The sequence below is a fragment of the Cnephaeus nilssonii genome (assembly GCF_951640355.1).
Source record: "Cnephaeus nilssonii genome assembly, chromosome: 14".
NCBI classification, from domain to species: domain Eukaryota; kingdom Metazoa; phylum Chordata; class Mammalia; order Chiroptera; family Vespertilionidae; genus Cnephaeus; species Cnephaeus nilssonii.
The window spans coordinates 2,528,026-2,547,515 of record NC_137085.1 but is presented as its reverse complement, the minus strand read 5'-3'; the positions used below and the strand labels follow the sequence as shown (position 1 = coordinate 2,547,515).

At 61.3% G+C, this 19,490-nt stretch overlaps 2 protein-coding genes across 2 annotated transcripts; both read left to right on the top strand.

The window, feature by feature from the left end:
* Positions 1-926: 926 nt before the first annotated feature.
* On the top strand, positions 927-7,065 carry LOC307111122 (bile salt-activated lipase-like; the record flags this gene model as incomplete). The annotated part of the gene is given in 12 exon segments (XM_079790807.1): positions 927-992; positions 1,691-1,850; positions 1,943-2,065; positions 2,248-2,445; positions 3,133-3,263; positions 3,644-3,751; positions 3,845-3,962; positions 4,512-4,698; positions 4,864-5,067; positions 6,304-6,501; positions 6,749-7,007; positions 7,009-7,065. Coding segments are annotated over 12 exon segments (1,809 nt in total).
* Positions 7,066-12,937: 5,872 nt separating this feature from the next.
* On the top strand, positions 12,938-19,153 carry LOC307111121 (bile salt-activated lipase-like; the record flags this gene model as incomplete). Its single annotated transcript, XM_079790806.1, is given in 12 exon segments — positions 12,938-13,006; positions 13,745-13,904; positions 13,997-14,119; positions 14,299-14,496; positions 15,319-15,449; positions 15,703-15,810; positions 15,938-16,055; positions 16,604-16,790; positions 16,937-17,140; positions 18,390-18,587; positions 18,837-19,095; positions 19,097-19,153. Coding segments are annotated over 12 exon segments (1,812 nt in total).
* Positions 19,154-19,490: the final 337 nt, after the last annotated feature.

Genomic DNA, 19,490 nt, shown 5'->3' with positions numbered 1-19,490 from the left:
CCCTCTCTGTCTCTCTGCTGTCCCCAGGTCGTGGTGCATTTCTGAAGCCAGGCGCTTCCTCTTCCTCAGGGAAGCCACCAGGCTGGGCCGGGGCCCCCTCCCTCCCCACCTGTGCCCACCTGAGCCTCCAGTCCTGCCTCCCAGGGCTGCTGGTGCTGAGTGTGAGGTGTGCCCTCCCTGAGGCCAGGATCACCCGCCCTGTGCTGCTCTGGGACCCCACACCCAGCTCGGATTGCTCACCAGTGGGCCCTGGGATTCAGGCTCAGCCACGTGGCTGCCCAGGAGCACACAGCCCTCTCTGTCCCGGAAGCCACACGCCCATGCCCTATGACCTCCCTTTGCTGAGCTCCGGAGCTCCAGGTGGGGGCCAGGCAGGGCCTGGAGGGAAGCAGGCCCACTTCTCTGGGGGGAGCCCGGGCCCTTGTAAAGGAGCCACCATGCAGGGCACTGTGCACCCAGCTGAGCCCCAACCCTCAGCTGCTGGCCTGGGCCACCTGACTATTCCCAGTGAGCGGCCCAGGTGCACCGAGTGCAATAGGCACCAGGGAATAGCAGATCCTGGGCAAGGCTGATCATCCCTGCACCTATGCACACGTGTGTGCATGTGTGTGTATGTGTGTGCACACACCTCTGTGACCTTGGCCCAGCTTGAGCCCGCCTGGAAACAGCGCTATGCATGCGTGTGTGTGTCTGAGTGTGTGTGCCCACACAGGCATGACCTTGGCCCTGAGCCTGGCTGGGAACAGCAGTTATCCTGGCCCCGGGAATACTGCCTGGAGGAAGGGGCAGAGGGAGGAGGAGGGGAAGGGAAACAGCCACAGGCGGCTGCCAGCCCTGGCTTCCAGACGGCTCCCGCCTCATAAATACCCACGGGCTGGAGGCAGGGCCACCCCGAGGCAGGGCCACCCCGAGGCAGGCCACGCACCATGGGGCCCCCGGAGCTGGCTATCTTAGGCCTCGCCTGCTGCTTGGCAGGAGTGAGCGCAGCAAAGGTAAGTGAGAGCCCAGTGGACACGGCAGGGGCCCCTCTGCTCCCCCAACCCGGCCTAGACCTGGGACGGCTCCGCGGAGGGGCAGGCAGGTGGGCGCTGGCACAGAGAGCCCCCGAGAGCCCACAGCCAGCCCAGCGCTTCCCTGGCCCTTCCCCTGCGCTCCTGCCTTCGCGCTCACAGGCTGGCGCCTCGCAGGTGACAGCCAGGACGCCCAGGAACTGGAATGTCAGGACCACGAGGAAGGGCTGGCCAGGCGCTCCAGGGCACACAGCCCCAGAGTCACTGAGCCCTCAGGGCTGATCTGCGCATCTGCCTGGGCCTCCAGGGCCCTGGGCTCGCCCTCTGCCCGTGGGTGGCCATGGCCCGGCTCAGAAGGGCGCTGGGCCCTGAGCAGGCCGGCAGTTTGCCCATCACAGCCCCAGCGTCGGAGCAGGAGTCTGGACCTCGGTCTAGCTCAACCCGGAGCTGGACCTTGGTCTGGCCCCTCCAGGGGGAGTCGGGAGGCTCAGGGCACCTACAGGATCCCGTCCTTCAGGGCCCTGCCAGGGGTGAGGGTGAGGCTTCCACAGGAACCCACAGCTCCTGGCAGGCGTGATTGGGGGCCCCACCTGGAGGCTGTCTGGACTCCTAGAACCTGCTGGGGTCGCCACCCCCGCTGGCCCACCTCGCCTGCGCCCCTGAGCCTGCCCTCTCCCCAGCTGGGTGTGGTGCACACGGAAGGGGGCTTCGTGGAGGGCGTCAACAAGAAGCTCGGCCTCTTGGGCATCGGCGGCCGCTCTGTGGACGTCTTCAAGGGCATCCCCTTCGCCGCCCCGCCCAAGGCCCTGGAGAACCCCCAGCGGCACCCCGGCTGGCAAGGTGGGAGTGGGTGGGTGGGGGCTGGGCTGGCCCTGTGCCTGGGGTGGCGGTGGGGCCACCATCCTCACACCAGCCCCTCTGGTCACCCACAGGGACCCTGAAGGCCAAAGACTTCAAGCAGAAATGCCTGCAAATCACTCTCACCCAACTGAACACCAGGGGCTCCGAGGACTGCCTCTATCTCAACATCTGGGTCCCCCAGGGCCAGAAGGAAGGTGCATCCCCCACCCCATTCCCTCCAGGTCCCCGAACCTGCAGAAAGCGCCCAGGCAGCCAGAGGCCCAGCCCTGCCCCACCCCTTGGGTATGGAGGGGCTCCAGAGCTGAAATTCCCTGAAACAAGCACCCAGAGGGGATGGGGGGGGCAGCTGGGGTCACCGGCCTGTCTCCTGCCTCAGTTTCTCAGAACCTGCCTGTCATGATCTGGATCTACGGAGGAGACTTCCTCTTTGGGTCCGGCCAAGGGTTCAACTACATCATTGACTACCTATACGATGGGGAGGAGATCGCCACGCGGGGCAACGTCATCGTGGTCACCTTCAACTACCGCCTCGGGCCACTGGGCTTCCTCAGCACTGGGGACGCCCACCTGCCAGGTGTGCCGGGCGCCTGGGGCCGGGGGTGAGGAAGCTGGCGGGGTCCCTACAGCACTGCTTTCTCCCAACAGCTCCAGAGAGTCTCCCAGAAAGACCCAGAATTCTACTGGAAGCTCAGGAAGCTGGGGATGGACAGTGAGACACAGGAGCCCATCGGCAGGTGTAGGGAGAGAAGAGGCTGCCTGCCAGCCAGGCAGGGCCCCAGGGAGAGCAGGGAGCAGAGACAGGGACCCAGGGAGAGCAGGGAGCAGAGACAGGGACCCAGGGAGACCAGGGAGTGGGGACAGGGACCCTGGGAGACCAGGGAGCGGGGACAGGGACCCAGGGAGACCAGGGAGCAGGGACAGGGACCCAGGGAGTCCAGGGAGCAGGGACAGGGACCCAGGAGACCAGGGAGCAGGGACAGGGACCAGAAAGAGACAGAAGATGAGACACTGAAGTGGTGACTCGGGGGACACAGAGCCGTAGGACAGACAGACAACAAGAGGGACGGTGTCAGAGAGAGAGATGAGCAGCCTGGCCCTCCTGCTGCTGGTCCCCTGCCTGAGCCCACACCCCCTCCAGCACCTCATTCCACAGCCTCCTGGGACCTGAGTGTGCGCCATCCTGGGGCTTGACAGGGGTCTCCACAATGGAGGAAGCTCTCCCCCCACCCCAGTCCCTGATGGGCTCCCCCACCCGCCCCAGGTAACTACGGCCTTCGGGACCAGCACATGGCCATCGCGTGGGTGAAGAGGAACATTGTGGCCTTCGGGGGGGACCCCGACAACATCACAATCTTTGGGCAATCAGCCGGGGGTGCCAGCGTTAATCTGCAGGTCTGGGGTCCCTAGAAGGGGGCCCTTCTTTTCAGGGTGTTGAGGGGAGCTGGGGGGAGTTGATAGGGGCTGGTGGGAGTTGACGGGGGGCTGGAGAGCTGATGGGAACTGGGGAGCTGATGGGAACTGGTGGGAGTTGACAGGGGCTGGGGTAGCTAATGGGGGTGGAGGGAGCTGTCGGGGGCAGAGGGAGCTGGTGGGGTCTGGAGGGAGCTGATGGGAACTGGGGGAGCTGGTGGGGCTGGGGGAGCTGATTGGGGTTAGGGGAACTGATGGGGGCTGTGGGGAACAGCATGAAGCTGACAGTCTAGCTGTGCTTGATGGAGCCCATGTGAGCAGGAGAGGCGAGGCCATGGTGACAGGACCTCTGTGTGTCGCAGATCCTCTCTCCCTACAACAAGGGCCTCATCCGGCGAGCCATCAGCCAGAGCGGCGTGGCGCTGGCCCCCTGGGCCATCCAGAAGGACCCACTCTCCTGGGCCAAGGGGGTAAAGGGGAGCTGCGGTGGGGGAGGTGCTCGGGTTACCTCCTTTCCATGCCCTGTCCTGGTCCCCATGACAGTCTCCCTTACAAACCCCCAGATCGCCAAGAAGGTGGGCTGCCCCCTGGACGATACCGCCAGGATGGCCGAGTGTCTGAAGGTCACCGACCCCCGGGATCTGACGCTGGCCTATAAGATACCCCTGGTGGGCTTGGAGTGTGAGTGGGGACTCCACATGGGGGGACGGCCATGCTCCCAAAGAAGTGAGGATTGAGGGGCTGCTGCCTGGCCCGTCACCCGCTCATGGCGTCCCTGGGAGCCTCGTGCCACCAGGGCCTTGGTTGCCTCCGTGGCCTCGACTGGCTGTGCCGCGGGCGCCATCCCTCCCTCTGATCCTCCCTGGGTCCTGACCCCTTTGGGAAGCTGGTGCACCTTGTCCCCCAACAATGGGCAGAAACGGTCATTTGCACCCACTCTTAGGGAGCTCAGGCGCAGTGGCTGTCAGCGGGACGGTGTGGCCCAGGGAGCCCGTGGCAGTCTGCACACAGTCCGGGCTGCCACCCTGGGGAGAGGGGACATCGGGCGGACGGGGCCAGGGAAGCTGCTCCACACGCGCAGGGCAGCCCAGGACATGGAATGATACGGGCCCCATGTCAGGGGACAGGCTGAGGACCCTGGTCTGGATCCGAGGAAGCAGGGGCTGTCCCTGGGCCATGGGCCTGGCAGGCGGGCTCTGGAAGGTGCGAGGACCCCTACTGTCCACGCAGACCCCTACCTGTACTACCTGGGCCTCCTGCCTGTCGTGGATGGAGACTTCATCCCCGACGACCCCATCAACCTTTTCGCCAATGCGGCCGAAATCGACTACATCGCTGGCACCAACAACATGGACGGCCACATCTTTGCCACCATTGACCTGCCGGCCATCAACGTGGACAACCAGACGGTCACAAGGTGAGTAGTGCGCAGCGCCCAGGGCGTGCCTGGGGGCCTCTTGGGCATCAGCTAGAGAAGGAGGTTGGCAGGAGTAGGGGGCCATCTGCATGACCCTGGCAGGGGGGCGGGGGGATGCCTCCTGCTGACCTGGGTCCAGGGTCCAGTGCCGGCTTGTCCCTGCAGGGAGGACTTCTTCAAGCTGGTCAGCGGGCTCACCTTCGCAAAGGGGCCCAGAGGTGCCAACGCCACCTTTGACCTCTACACGGCGTCCTGGGCCAGGGAATCCTCCCAGGAGGCCAAGAAGAAGACGGTGGTGGACTTTGAGACCGACGTCTTCTTCCTGATGCCCACGAAGATGGCCGTGGCCCAGCACAGAGCCAATGCCAAGTGAGGGCCGGGGCAGGGGAGGCCCACCTGGGTCACGCACCTGCCCAGCGATGCCTCCCCGGTCGGGCGACTCAGGGGTCAGGGAGGCCTGGGAGAGCCGTGTGGGGACCCACCGGTGCCTACACCATCTGCCTTGCCCAGGCCTGAGGAGACTTAAGAAGGCCCCTCCTCACCTCCCAGCTCAGGGGCCTTTACAGAGCCCTCCTCCTGCTACTGGGAAACCCCCTGATGGGCTCGGGCTGCCTGTCCCTGTGTCCAATAAGGAAGGCCGGTGGAATCATATGAGCCTTTATTGAGAAGGCCGGCCAACCAAGAAGACAGGGTGCTTACAAGCATTCAAATCCTGTCTTCCGGGAAGGTGCAGGGGACAGGACTATAAAGGGGAGGGGGCTGGTGTGCTACGTGCAGCCCTGGGGGTCTGCAGGCCTCAGCGATTACAGTCATCACACGAGATGATGTGGATGAGATGATGTTTTGACTCCTGGTGGGTTTATCTGTCCCTGTTTATCGGGTCTGCTTGCTGGATTCACGCTGAGTCACCTCCTCATTGCTTTGCACAGGCCTTCAAAGGAAACTTAAGAAAACTTAACCCCTATTCACATCAGTGTACCTGTTCTAAGACTGAAAATGATAGGGTTACTTTTCAGATTAAGTCAGGTGCTCTATCCACCAGGTTGTAAGTACCCCATTCACTCAGCCCACAGGCCTCCCCTGCAGTGTCTGCAGCCTCCCCGCAGCCCCCAGGCTGAGGGGGACAGAACACAGGCTGATGCTCTCTGATGTGGGTTTGGAGTTGGCCAACATTCAACACAACTCTGGCCTGTGGCCACCTGGTCAACCTCCAGTGAAAATGAAAAGGAAGTTAGGGATGCTTCCTCGGAAGGGAGAGAAAACGATGCCCAGGAAGTGTAGGCAGAAAGCTTGTCGCAACTACAGGAACTTGAGCTCTTCATGGGGCGGCACAGCTATGTTCCCAACGAAGACACAAATTCATCTGCAGAGAAAAGGGAGGAAGACGCCTCGATAGGCTTTGGGAGGGAAGAGTGAATGCACCTGAAATCCCAGAACCACAACCCCCGGCCTTCCCTCCCGGGTGCAGGGACCCAGGGCCCTCCTGAGTCTGGGGATTTGCTGGCCCCGCCCTGCTCTCCCCATGGCCTCCCTCCAGGGCCCAGCTCTGGGCGGGAAGCCCTGCTGAGCTCCCTGCCAACCTGGGCCGTGTCCCTCCCTCCTCAGGAGTGCGCGGACCTACAAGTACCTGTCCTCCCACCCCTCTCGCATTCCGTTGTTACCCAGCTGGATGGGCGCGGGCCACACCACTGAGCTCCCGTATGTGTTTGGGAAGCCCTTCGCCAACCCCCTGATCTTTCGGGCCCAAGACAGGACTGTCTCCCAGACCGTGATCGCCTACTGGACCAACTTTGCCAGGACTGGGTAAGGCAGATGAGGCTGGGCCAGTCTCCTGCCACCTGGGCCCCACAGGCCTGTCCCCTCTCCTACACTTGACCTCCCTGAGCCTCAGTACCCCCCTCTTGTGTGAGGATAGAGCTACTGGTTGGGCACAGAACACGTACATGCCCAGCCAGTGCCCCGGACACAGTGAGGTGCCCTGGTGGTTCGGGTCAGCATGGAGGCCTCCCGTGAGCCCTCAGACCCCACATAGCCTTTCTCTCATGTGCAGGGACCCCAACAAGGGCCACTCGGCTGTGCCCACCCAGTGGGATCCTTACACCCAGGAAAACGGCAACTACCTGGAGATTAACAAGAAGATGGACGGCCAGTCCCTGAAACAGCACCTGAGGAGCAGCTACCTGCAGTACTGGACCCACACCTACCAGGCCCTGCCCACCGTGACCGGAGACGGGGCCGCCCCCCTGCCACCCTCGGACGACTCTAAGGCCCTTCCCATGCCCCCCACGGACAACTCTGAGGCCTTCCCATGAGCCCCCCACAAGTGACTCTGAGGGGGCTCAGATGCCCGCAGCCATTGGCGTCTAATGTCCTTGCCCAAGAGCCCACAGGTGGACCCCAGGGAGCCCACCTCCCGCCCCAGCTCTTCCTGAATAAAGCTGCATCTCTCTGGCAACCCGCTTTGCCCTCATGATCGAGCCACCCGCCTGGTCTCTGACCGTGTCTGGCTCAGGAAGTGGTGTGTCCCCTCATTTAAGAGGAGGAGAGAGGGTCAGAGGAGGGTCAGCGCTGAGTAGGGAGCGGGCTCTGTGTAACGGGGTCTGGGAAAGGCTTGGGAGAGACACTGGTTCACCCCGAGCTGGATCCCAGGCAGAGACAGTAACGCATCCCGCTGGGCTCAGAGCAGAGGGTACCAGCGCTGGGCCTTGGGTGCCCCCGGCAGGGCCAGGGTGCTGCCCGCTGGCTCTGGCAGAGTCCGGAGGGGAGCGGGAGGCAGAGGTGAGACACAGGGCCATGGCCCCCCCAGCAAGGTCTGGGACGGGGCACCACCTGCACCGAGGGGTCCCCCATCCTGACCTCACCTGGCCCGGTTGGCAGCCGTGGACACCCCGTTGTAGACAGTGACTGTGAGAAATGCTCACCTGTCCCAACTCAAATGACACTCGGAGACAGAAACTTGGTGAAAGGGAGACCTTAAATATCCTCTCGAGAAGCCACAGTCACCTGGGACTCCTCAGACCCCGGGCCGGCAGTTTGTACAGCCACCCCCGGGGCGGGAACACAGCTCATTTATCCGGCCCCTCCTCTGGCTCCTCAGTGGCTGAGTACTCCGGGCTCACCTGTTTCCTGACACGTCCACTAGGTCCTCCCATTGGGCCCTTTAAGAAAATTGGACTGAGGCCTTTTCTAGTTATCCCCCCTCCCCCTGTCTAGCTGAGTCTAGAGGGTGTCCACCATGATGCTGGCCCACGCCCACGGGTCCTTGGTCTCACATCCTCTCCCCCCCCCTCCCTTCTCTGTGCCTGGGGAGATTCAGCCACCGCTCCCATCAGAAGCTGACCATGCTGGCCATTTCCTACAGTGCCAGGGCTCCAGGAGGGGCCACGTGCCCCAGGCCCTCACAGCGAGGACTCACGCCCAGGTCTGAGACTCCAAAGCTCACCGTGTCAGCTCAGAGCGGGCGTAAGAGCTCAGAGGAGAGAAGGTTCCTCATTGGGGGGTGGGGGTATGGCGGGGGCAGCTCCAGGGACCAGCTGACCACCCTGATGCACATGGTCCCGTGTTTCCCTGGCCGGGCGGTGGGTACAGCGGGCAGTGTTGGGGCTGTTCCTCCCCGCCCTCCCTGCCCCATCCTCCCACCTCCCCCACCTGAGGTTCCCATCGCCCACCTCCCCATGGCAGCACCACAGCACAGACCTGGACAACGAGGGCAGCCAGCCAGGGGCTGTGGGCTCTCAGGGCTCCAGCCCGTCTACCCTCAGGACAGTGAGTGTAAACTGGCGACTGCCCGAGACAGGGACCTCAGACCTCACAGCCCTGGGTTCATCTGGGCCAGAGGGGAGCCAGGGGGCAGGAATCAGCACGTTTATCCTACAAACCCACACTCACCTGGGACTCCTCAGACCACGTGCTGGCAGAGCGAGGGGGAGGGTCCAGGGCCTGGTTCTGGGTGAAATGAACCCTGTGAAGAGCTGCAGCTCCTAGTTCCCAGGGCCCAGCTGTCGCCTTCAATAAGCTGCATCACAAATCCTTCCCTGTGGCTGGCTCAGCACGGCCAGGGGTGAATCTGAGGGGCGGCAGGGAAGGATTAAAGAAAACAGACAAGAGAATAAAGCTGGGGCTAGGTGGGACACTGCTCTCTGATGGAGAGACAGTGCCACAGCCTGCAAGCAGAGTCTTAATTTTATAGTCAGATTCCATGAGGCAAAGTGCTTAAGATGTTTTCTTTGTTCTATCCAATCTTAAATCTACTCAATTACATGCACCTGAACTCTATCAAGCTTTATTTTTGCAGCACTGGCTGCACCTCCACAGCCGACATCACTTAGCCACATGGGACCACAGGTTCGGACCATAAGGTCAAGCTTACAACCATAACCTTTGGTTATAATTGTGCTGGGAGGGCTTTGCCCTCCAAGCTTGGACTTGGCATGTGACTTTGCCACGAGAGAACCTGCGCTCTCATGGGTCCGAGGCTTGAACCTGTCCAAATGCTGTAGCCACTCTCCACACTTCCCCAGACACAACGCCGCCTGAGAGGCCTTCCCAGGACAGGGTTCCCGGAGGGTTCCAATTGGTAAAGGAAGGCCCGGCACCTAGAGAACAGAATGCGAAATCCCCCGACAGAGGCCACTGGCCAGGACTCCCCGCCTCTCCTTCCCAGTGGCAGGCTCTGATCTGTCCACAATCCCCCAATTAGTGCTGGTGGTTTCCCATCTGAACTTGAAATCCACAAATTCCTCCTCATGGGCATCAGAAACCACAAGCCCAGCCACACTCCCCTCTTCCTCCAAAGGCAGGCAGCCCGTCCTGGGTCAGGAGTTGGTCCTTGCAATGATTAATTTTTAAAAATCTGGGTAATCCCTAGCTGGTTTGCCTCAGCAGATAGAGCATTGGCCTGAGGACTGAAGGGTTCCGTGTTCAATTCAGGTGAAGGGCACATGTCTGGGTTGAGGGCTGGATCCGCAGTGTGGGGCTTGCAGGAGGCAGGCGATCAATGATTCTCTCTCTTCATTGATGTTTCTATTTCTCACTCCCTCTCCCTTCCTCTCTGAAATCAATAAAAATATATTTTAAAAAAACCATTGGGGTAAAATACACGTAACAGAAAATACTCTAGTTTATCAATTTATACGACTTCAGTTCAGTGATATTAATTGCAATCACACTAATGTGCTACCATCACCCCTATGTAGTTCCAAAACTTTTCATCGCTCCAAACAGAAACTTTGTACCCATTCCACAGTAACTCCCCTCCCCCAGTCCTGTTAATATATTCTACTTCCTGTCTCAATCTATTTGCTGATTCTATATTTTCTGTCTCTTTTTTAAAATTGATTTTGTTTTTAGAGAGGGAAGGAGAGAGAGAAACATGGATCTGATAGATACCCCAGAGACCCGGTGCAGGAAATACGTGCACTGATGGGTCCCTAGGCCTGGCCGGTGACCAGGGCCAATCGGGGCCTCCCCTCCCCACCCCGCCCATACCCTCACCCCCTGCTGTCTGCCAATCAGGGTCTTTCTTAATTCCGTGCCGCTCCCTGGTGGTCAGTGCACACCACAGGGAGCCGTTGAAACTCCTACTTGGTCAGACTCCTGTGGGAACAATTTCCACATTAGACTTTTATTATAGAGGATGGACCGGCTCCCTCCTGCTCGGCCCCTACTGGGGATTGAGGCCTGCATGTGCATTGACTGGGAATGCAAAGGGCGACCTGTTGGCTCATGGGAAGACGCTCAACTAACTGTACCACACCGGCCAGGCTATTTGGTTTATTTTACTTTGAAAATGTATATGTTTTTTATTTCAGAGAGGAAGGGAGCAGGAGAGAGAGCCAGAAACATCCATGATGAGAGAGAACCATTGATTGGCTGCCTTCTACACACACTCTACTGGGAATCAGGCCCACAACCCGGGCACGGGCCCCTGTCTAGAATCGGACCTGGGACCCTTCAGTCCACTGATGGAACTACTGAGCCAAACCAGCTGGGGCCTATTTTATTTATTTGTAAATTTGATTCTATTGTTGATGTCTGCCATTTCCCCCTTCTCCCCCTCTCCACCCAGCTCCCACCCTACCCCACTGCAGGTCTTCCCCTGTCTATTGCCTGTGTTCAGGGGCCCGGCATCGATGCACAGAAATTCTGGATTCATCTCTTCCCGCCCTCCCTCCACCTTCACTCTGAGATCTGTCCTTCTGTTCCATGCGTCCATGTCTATGGTTCTGTTTGTTCGTTAGTTTATTTGGTTCATAAGATTCCACATGAGTGAGATCATGTGATACTTGTCTTCCTCCCACTGGCTTATTTCGCTCAGCATGGTACTCTCCAGGTCCCTCCCGGCTGTCTCAAAGGGTCACAGTTCCCTCTTTTTTACTTCTATTTAGTAATCCCTGGTGGAAATGTACCACAGCTTTCTATCCACTCGTCTACTGATGGGCACTCGGGCTGTTAACAAACGCACCCTCAAGCCCTTTGCTTCCGGTCCTCACCCTCCCGGCCCGGCCTGCCCGGCTCCTGCTGCCCACTGTCCTGCCGCCTCCCCACTCCATCCCAGGAGACCTGGGCTCTGGGTCAGTGGGCAGCCAGCTTGGCCGGTGTCTGTGGGTCCATGTGGTGCTGGGGCAGCCCCAGGCGTGACGTCAGCCGGACTGTGGCCTGTGGACAAGCACCGGCTCCTGGTAGCGAAGGGCTGAGGGGCCCAGATGAGGGGGCGCTGGCCGGGGAGGGCTGTGCTGTCCCCGGGCCCTGAACACACCCCCAGCCCTGGAGAGGGCAGTGCTGCCAACGCCACAAAGGCAGGAACCCGGGGCTTTGTCCCTGGAGCTTCCTCTGGTTCCCGAGTGAGACACGCTCCCCGAGCCACACGCGCCCTTCTGCTCTCACTCACTCGGCTCAGCTCTCCCTCCCTCTGCCTCTCCGTGTCCCCATTATCTCTGTCTCTCCTCTGTCTGTCCCTCCCTCTGTCTGTCCCCATCTCTGTCTCTCCCTCTGTCTGTCTCTCCCTCTGTCTCTCCCTCTGTCTGTCCCTCCCTCTGTCTGTCCCTCCCTCTGTCTGTCCCTCCCTCTGTCTGTCGCTCCCTCTGTCTGTCGCTCCCTCTGTCTGTCTCTCTCTGTCCCTCCCTCTGTCTGTCTCCCTCTGTCTCTCCCTCTGTCTGTCTCTCCCTCTGTCTGTCCCCCTCTCTGATTTTCCCTCTGTCTGTCGCTCCCTCTGTCTGTCTCTCCCTCTGTCTGTCTCTCCCCCTGTCTGTCCCTCTGTCTTTCCCCCTCTCTGTCTCTCTGCTGTGCCCCAGGTCGTGGTGCATTTCTGAAGCCAGGTGGTTCCTCTCCTCAGGGAAGCCACCAGGCTGGGCAGGAGCCCCCTCCCTCCCCACCTGTGCCCACCTGAGCCTCCAGTTCTGCCTCCCAGGGCTTCTGGTGCTGAGTGTGAGGTGTGCCCTCCCTGAGGGCAGGATCACCCCCCTGTGCTGCTCTGGGTCCCCACACCAGCTCGGCTGCTCACCAGGGGGCCCTCGGACCCAGGCTCAGCCACGTGGCTGCCCAGGAGCACACAGCCCTCTCTGTCCCGGAAGCCACACACCCATGCCCTATGACCTCCCTTTGCTGAGCTCCGGAGCTCCAGGTGGGGGCCAGGCAGGGCCTGGAGGGAAGCAGGCCCACTTCTCTGGGGGGAGCCCGGGCCCTTGTAAAGGAGCCACCATGCAGGGCACTGTGCACCCAGCTGAGCCCCTGTACCCCTGGCCTGGGCCACCTGACTATTCCCAGTGACCGGCCCAGGTGCACTGTGGGCACCAGGCACCCGGATCAGCAGGTTCTGGGCAAGGAGGACCATCCCTGCACCCGTGCGCACGTGTGTGCGTGTCTGTTTATGTGTGTGCATGCATCTCCATGACCTTGGCCCAACCTGAGCCCGCCTGGAAAAGGCAGCTATTATGTGTGTGTGTGTGTCTCTTCCCAAACATGCATGAACTTGGCCCTGAGCCCACCTGGAAATGTCAGCTATGGAAGCCTGTGTGTATGTGTGTCTGACTGTGTGTGTGCCCGCACCTGCATGACCTTGGCCCTGAGCCTGGCTAGAAAGGACAGCTATTCTGCCTGATAGAAGGGGCATAAGGAGGAGGAGGGGAAGAGAAACAGCCACAGGCAGCTGCCAGCCCCGGCTCCCGGATGGCTCCCGGATGGCTCCCGCCCCATAAATACCCACACGCAGAGGCAGGGCCCCCGATCAGGCACACGCACCATGGGGCGCCCTGAGCTGGCTGTCCTAGGCCTCGCCTGCTGCTTGGCAGGAGTGAGCGCAGCAGCAAAGGTAAGTGAGAGCCCAGCGGAAGCGGCAGGAGACCTTCCGCACCCCTAACCCGGCCTGGGACCTGGGATGGCTCCGCGGAGGGGCAGGCAGGTGGGCGCTGGCACAGAGAGCCCCCGAGAGCCCACAGCCAGCCCAGCGCTTCCCTGGCCCTTCCCCTGCACTCCTGCCTTCGCGCTCACAGGCTGGCGCCGCGCAGCTGACAGCCAGGACGCCCAGGAACTCGAATGTCAGGACCACGAGGAAGGGCTGGCCAGGCGCTCCAGGGCACACAGGGTCCCTTACCCAACACAAACAAGGCGCCTGTCCCACAGTCCCAGAGTCACTGGGCCCTCAGGGCTGATCTGCGCATCTGCCTGGGCCTCCAGGGCCCTCGGCTCGCCCTCTGCCCGGGGGTGGCCATGGCCCGGCTCAGAAGGGCGCTGGGCCCTGAGCAGGCCGGCATTTTCCCCATCACAGCCCCAGCGTCGGAACAGGAGTCTGGACCTCGGTCTGGTTCAACCCGGAGCTGCACCTTGGTCTGGCCCCTCGAGGGGGAGTCGGGAGGCTCAGGGCACCTACAGGATCCCGTCCTTCAGGGCCCTGCCAGGGGTGAGGGTGAGGCTTCCACAGGAACCCACAGCTCCAGGCAGGCGTGACTAGGGCCCCTCTTGGAGGCTGTCTGGACCCCTAGAGCCTGCTGGGGTCGCCACCCCCCGCTGGCCCACCTCGCCTGCGCCCCTGAGCCTGCCCTCTCCCCAGCTGGGCGTGGTGCACACGGAAGGGGGCTTCGTGGAGGGCGTCAACAAGAAGCTCGGCCTCTTGGGCATCGGCGGCCGCTCTGTGGACGTCTTCAAGGGCATCCCCTACGCCGCCCCGCCCAAGGCCCTGGAGAACCCCCAGCGGCACCCCGGCTGGCAAGGTGGGAGTAGGTGGGTGGGGGCTGAGCTGGCCCTGTGCCTGGGGTGGCAATGGGGTCACCATTCTCACGTCCGCCCCTCTGGTCACCCACAGGGACCCTCAAGGCCAAGGACTTCAAGCAGAAATGCCTGCAAGTCACTCTCACCCAACTGAACACCCAGGGCTCTGAGGACTGCCTCTACCTCAACATCTGGGTCCCCCAGGGCCGGAAGGAAGGTGCATCCCACCAAATGCCCTCCAGGTCCCCAAACCTGCAGAAAGCCACTGTTAGCTAGACGTCCGGCCCTTCCCACCCCTTGGGTGTGTGGGGGCTCCAGAGCTGAAATTCCCTGAAACAAGCACCCAGAGGGGATGGGGGGGGCAGCTGGGGTCACCAGGCCTGCTTCCTGCCTCAGTTTCCCAGAACCTGCCTGTCATGATCTGGATCTTCGGAGGAGCCTTCATCTTTGGGTCCGGCCAAGGGTTAAACTTCTTCAGTGACTACCAGTATGAAGGAGAGGAGATGGCCACGCGAGGCAATGTCATCGTGGTCACCTTCAACTACCGCATCGGGCCTCTGGGCTTCCTCAGCACTGGGGACGCCCACCTGCCAGGTGTGCCTGGTGTCTGGGGCCGGGGGTGAGGGAGCTGCTGGGAGGGCCCTTCAGCAATGCTTTCTCGCAACAACTCTTGACAGTTTCCCAGAAAGACCCAGAATTCTACTGGCAGTGCAGGAAGCTGGGGATGGACAGTGAGACACAGGAGCCCATCGGCAGGTGTAGGGAGAGAAGAGGCTGCCTGCCAGCCAGGCAGGGACCCAGAAAGACCAGGGAGCAGGGAAAGAGACCCAGGGAGACCAGGGAGCAGGGACAGGGACCAGGGAGACCAAGGAGCAGGGACAGGGACCAGGGAGACCAGGGAGCGGGATAGGGACCCAGGGAGACCAGGGAGCAGGGACAGGGACCAGGGAGACCAGGTAGCGGGATAGGGACCCAGGGAGACCAGGGAGCAGGGACAGGGACCAGGGAGACCAGGTAGCTGGGACAGGGACCAGGGAGATGGGACAGGGACCAGGGAGACCAGGGAGCAGGGACAGGGATCCAGGGACCAGGGAGCGGGGAGAGGGGCCCAAGGAGACCAGGGAGCGGGGAGAGGGGCCCCGAAAGAGGCAGAAGATGAGACACTGAAGTGGTGACTTGGAGGACTCAGAGCCGTAGGACAGACAGACAACAAGAGGGACGGTGTCAACGAGAGGGATGAGCAGCCTGGCCCTCCTGCAGCTGGTCCCCTGCCTGAGCCCCACACCCCCTCCAGCACCTCATTCCACAGCCTCCTGGGACCCGAGTATGTGCCATCCTGGGGCTTGACAGGGGTCTCCACATGGAGGAAGCTCTCCCCCCACCCCAGTCCCTCATGGGCTCCCCCACCCGCCCCAGGTAACTACGGCCTTCGGGACCAGCACATGGCCATCGCGTGGGTGAAGAGGAACATAGCGGCCTTCGGGGGGGACCCCAACAACATCAGCATCTTTGGGGAATCAGCTGGAGGTGCCAGTGTCTCTCTGCAGGTCCGGGGACCCCAGGAGGGTGGGCCTTCATCCCACGGTGATGGGGGGATCAAAGGAGGGGGGGGCTGACAGGAACTGGGGGAGCTGATGGGAAGTGGGGGGAGCTGACGGGGTGCTGGGGTAGCTTTTTGGTGCTGGGGGACCTGATGGGGGCTGTGGGGACAGCATGAAGCTAACAGACTGGCTATCGCTACTCGAGCCCGGGTAGGCAGGTGAGGCGAGGCCATGGTGACAGGACCTCTGTGTGTCGCAGATCCTCTCTCCCTACAACAAGGGCCTCATCCGGCGAGCCATCAGCCAGAGTGGCGTGGCGCTGGCCCCCTGGGGCATCCAGGAGGACCCTCTGTCCTGGGCCAAGCAGGTAAAGGGGCGTTGTGGACGGCGGGGGAGGAACGGGAGGGTTATATCCTTTCCATGCCCTGTCCCAGTCCCCATGGCCATTGGCATTGCTCTGGCCTCACCCACCTGTCTCCTCCCCAAATCCCTAGATCGCCAAGAAGGTGGGCTGCCCCCTGGACGATACCGCCAGGATGGCCGAGTGTCTGAAGGTCACCGACCCCCGGGCTCTGACCCTGGCCTATAAGATACCCCTGGTGGGCTTGGAGTGTGAGTCGGGGCTCCACATGGGGGGATGGCCATGCTCCCAAAGAAGTGAGGATTGAGGGGCTGCTGCCGGGCCCGTCACCTGCTCATGGCGTCCCTGGGAGCCCGGTGCCGCCAGGGCCCTTGTTGCCTCCGTGGCCTCGACTGGCTGTGCCGCAGGCGCCATCCCTCCCTCTGATCCTCCCTGGGTCCTGACCCCTTTGGGAAGCTGGTTCACCTTGTCCCCCAACAATGGGCAGAAACAGTCATTTGCACCCACTCTTAGGGAGCTCAGGTGCAGTGGCTGTCAGCGGGACGGTGTGGCCCAGGGAGCCCGTGGCAGTCTGCACACAGTCCAGGCTGCCACCCTGGGGAGAGGGGACATCGGGCGGGCGGGGCCAGGGAAGCTGCTCCACACGCGCAGGGCAGCCCAGGACATGGAATGATCCAGGCCCCATGTCAGGGGACAGGCTGAGGACCCTGGTCTGGATCAGAGGAGAAAGGGGCTGCCCCTGTTTTTGGGGCCTGGGCAGAGGCTCTGGAAGGTGCGAGGACCCCTGTTCTGCATGCAGACCCCTTCCTGTTCTACCTGGGCCTCCTGCCTGTCGTGGATGGAGACTTCATGCCCGACGACCCCATCAACCTTTTCGCCAACGCGGCCGACATCGACTACATCGCTGGCACCAACAACATGGACGGCCACCTCTTTGCCAGCATTGACCTGCCGGCCATCAACGTGGACATACTGACGGTCACCGGGTGAGTAGTGCGCAGGCCAGGGCAGTCCTCGAAGGCCTCTTGGGGAGGCATCAGCTGAGGGAGGAGGCCAGGAGGTGTAGCGGGCCATGTGCCAGGGTGGAAGGATGCTTCCTGCTCGCTTGTTCAGTGCTGGCTTATCCCTGCAGGGAGGACATATTCAAGCTGGTCAGCCAAGTCACCATGGGCAAGGGACCCAGAGGTGCCAACGCCACCTTTGACTTCTACACGGCGTCCTGGGCCCAGGACTCCTCCCAGGAGGCCAAGAAGAAGACGGTGGTGGACTTGGAGACCGACCTTGGCTTCCTGATGCCCACGAAGATGGCCGTGGCCCAGCACAGAGCCAACGCTAAGTGAGGACCGGGAAAGGGGAGGCCCACCTGGGTCACCCACCTACCCAGCAAGGCCTCTTGAGGGGCGGCTCAGGGAGTCAGGGAGCCCCAGGAAAGCCATTATAGGGTCCCAGTGGTGCCTGCACCATCTGCCTTGCCCAGGCCTGATGAGACTGGAGAAGGCCCCTCCTCACCTCCCAGCTCAGGGGCCTTTACAGAACCCTCCTCCTGTTATTGGGAAACCCCTGGTGGGGCTCAGGCTGCCTGTCCCTGTGTCCTATAAGGAAGGCCGGTGGAATCCTATGAGGCCTTTATTGAGAAGGCCAGCCAACCAAGAAGACAGGGCGCTTACAAGCATTCAAATCCTGTCTTCCGGAAAGATGCAGGGGACAGGACTATAAAGGGGAGGGGGCTGGGGAGCTACATGAAGCCCTAAGTGTCCACAGACTTCAGTGATTATAGTCATCACACGAGATTATGTGGATGAGATGATGTGGATGACATGATGTTTTCACTCCTGGTGTGTCTGTCTGTCCCTGCTTATCGGGTCTGCTTGCTGGATTCACACCCAAGTAACCTCCTCATTGCTTTGCACAGGCCTTCAAAGGAAATTTAAGAAAACTTAACCCCTATTCACATCAGTGTACGTGTTCTAAGACTGAAAATGATAGGGTTACTTTTCAGATTAAGTCAGGTGCTCTATCCACCGGGTTGTAAGTCCCCCATTCACTCAGCCCACAGGCCTCCCCTGCAGTGTCTGCAGCCTCCCCGCAGCCCCCAGGCTGAGGGGGACAGAACATGGGGTGATGCTCTCTGTTGTGGTTTTGGAGTTGGCCAACATTCAAAACAACTCTGGCCTGCGGCCACCTGGTCAACCTCCAGTGAAAATGAAAAGGAAGTTAGGGATGCTTCCTCGGAAGGGAGAGAAAATGATGCCAGGAAGTATAGGCAGAAAGCTTGTCGCAACTACAGGCACTTGAGCTCTTCATGGGGCGGCACAGCTCTGTTCCCGACGAAGACACAAATTCATCTGCAGAGAAAAGGAGGGAAGACGCCTTGATAGGCTTTGTGGAGGGAAGAGTGAATGCACCTGAAATCCCAGAACCACAACCCCACGGCCTTCCCTCCCGGGTGCAGGCACCCAGGTCCCTCCTGAGTCCGGGGATTTCCTGGCCCCGCCCTGCTCTCCCCATGGCCTCCCTCCAGGGCCCAGCTCTGGGTGGGCAGCCCAGGTGAGCTCCCTGCCAACCTGGGCCATGTCCGTCCTCAGGAGTGCCCGAACCTACACCTACCTGTTCTCCCACCCTACTCGCATTCCGTTGTTACCCAACTGGGTGGGCGCGGACCACACCACTGACCTCCAGTACGTGTTTGGAAAGCCCTTCGACAACCCCCTGATCTACCGGCCCCAAGACAGGACTGTCTCCCAGACCATGATCGCCTACTGGACCAACTTTGCCAGGACTGGGTAAGGCGGGTGAGGCTGGGCTGGGCCTCCTGCCACCTGGGCCCCACATGCCTGTCACCTGTCCTACCCTTGATTTCCCTGAGCTTCAGTACCCCCCTCTGTGTGTGAGGATAGAGCTACTGGTTGGGCGCAGAACACGTACATGCCCAGCCAGTGCCCAGGACACAGTGAGGTGCCCTGGTGGTTCGGGTCAGCACGGAGGCCTCCCGTGAGCCCTCAGACCCCACACAACCTTTCTCTCATGTGCAGGGACCCCAACAAGGGCCACTCGGCTGTGCCCACCCAGTGGGATCCCTACACCGAGGAAAATGGCAACTACCTGGAGATTAACAAGAAGATGGACGGCCAGTCCCTGAAACAGCACCTGAGGAGCAGCTACCTACAGTACTGGACCCACACCTACCAGGCCCTGCCCACCGTGACCGGAGACGGGGTTGCCCCCCTGCTTCCCTCCAACGACTCTAATGCCCTTCCCGTGCCTCCCATGGACGACTCTGTGACCGCCCCATGAGCCCCCCACAAGTGACTCTGAGGGGGTTCAGATGCCCCCAGCCATTGGCGTCTAACTTACTTGCCCAACAGGCCACAGGTGAACCCCAGGGAACCCACCTCCCGCACCAGCTCTTCCTGAATAAAGCCGTTCTCTCTCTGGCAACCAGCCTGCCCTCATGGACGATCCACCCGCCTGGTCTCTGACCCTTTCTGGATCCAGAAGTGGGTTGCCCCCCTCATTTAAGAGGAGGAGAGAGGGTCAGCTCTGAGTGGGGAGCGGGCCCCATGAGCAGTTGCCTCTGGACCAGTGGGCACAGCCTTGGCCACGTCCTCGGGGTGTGGGGAGCGGGCTCTGTGTAATGGGATCTGGGATTGGCTTGGGAGAGACACTGATTCGTCTTGAGCTGGATC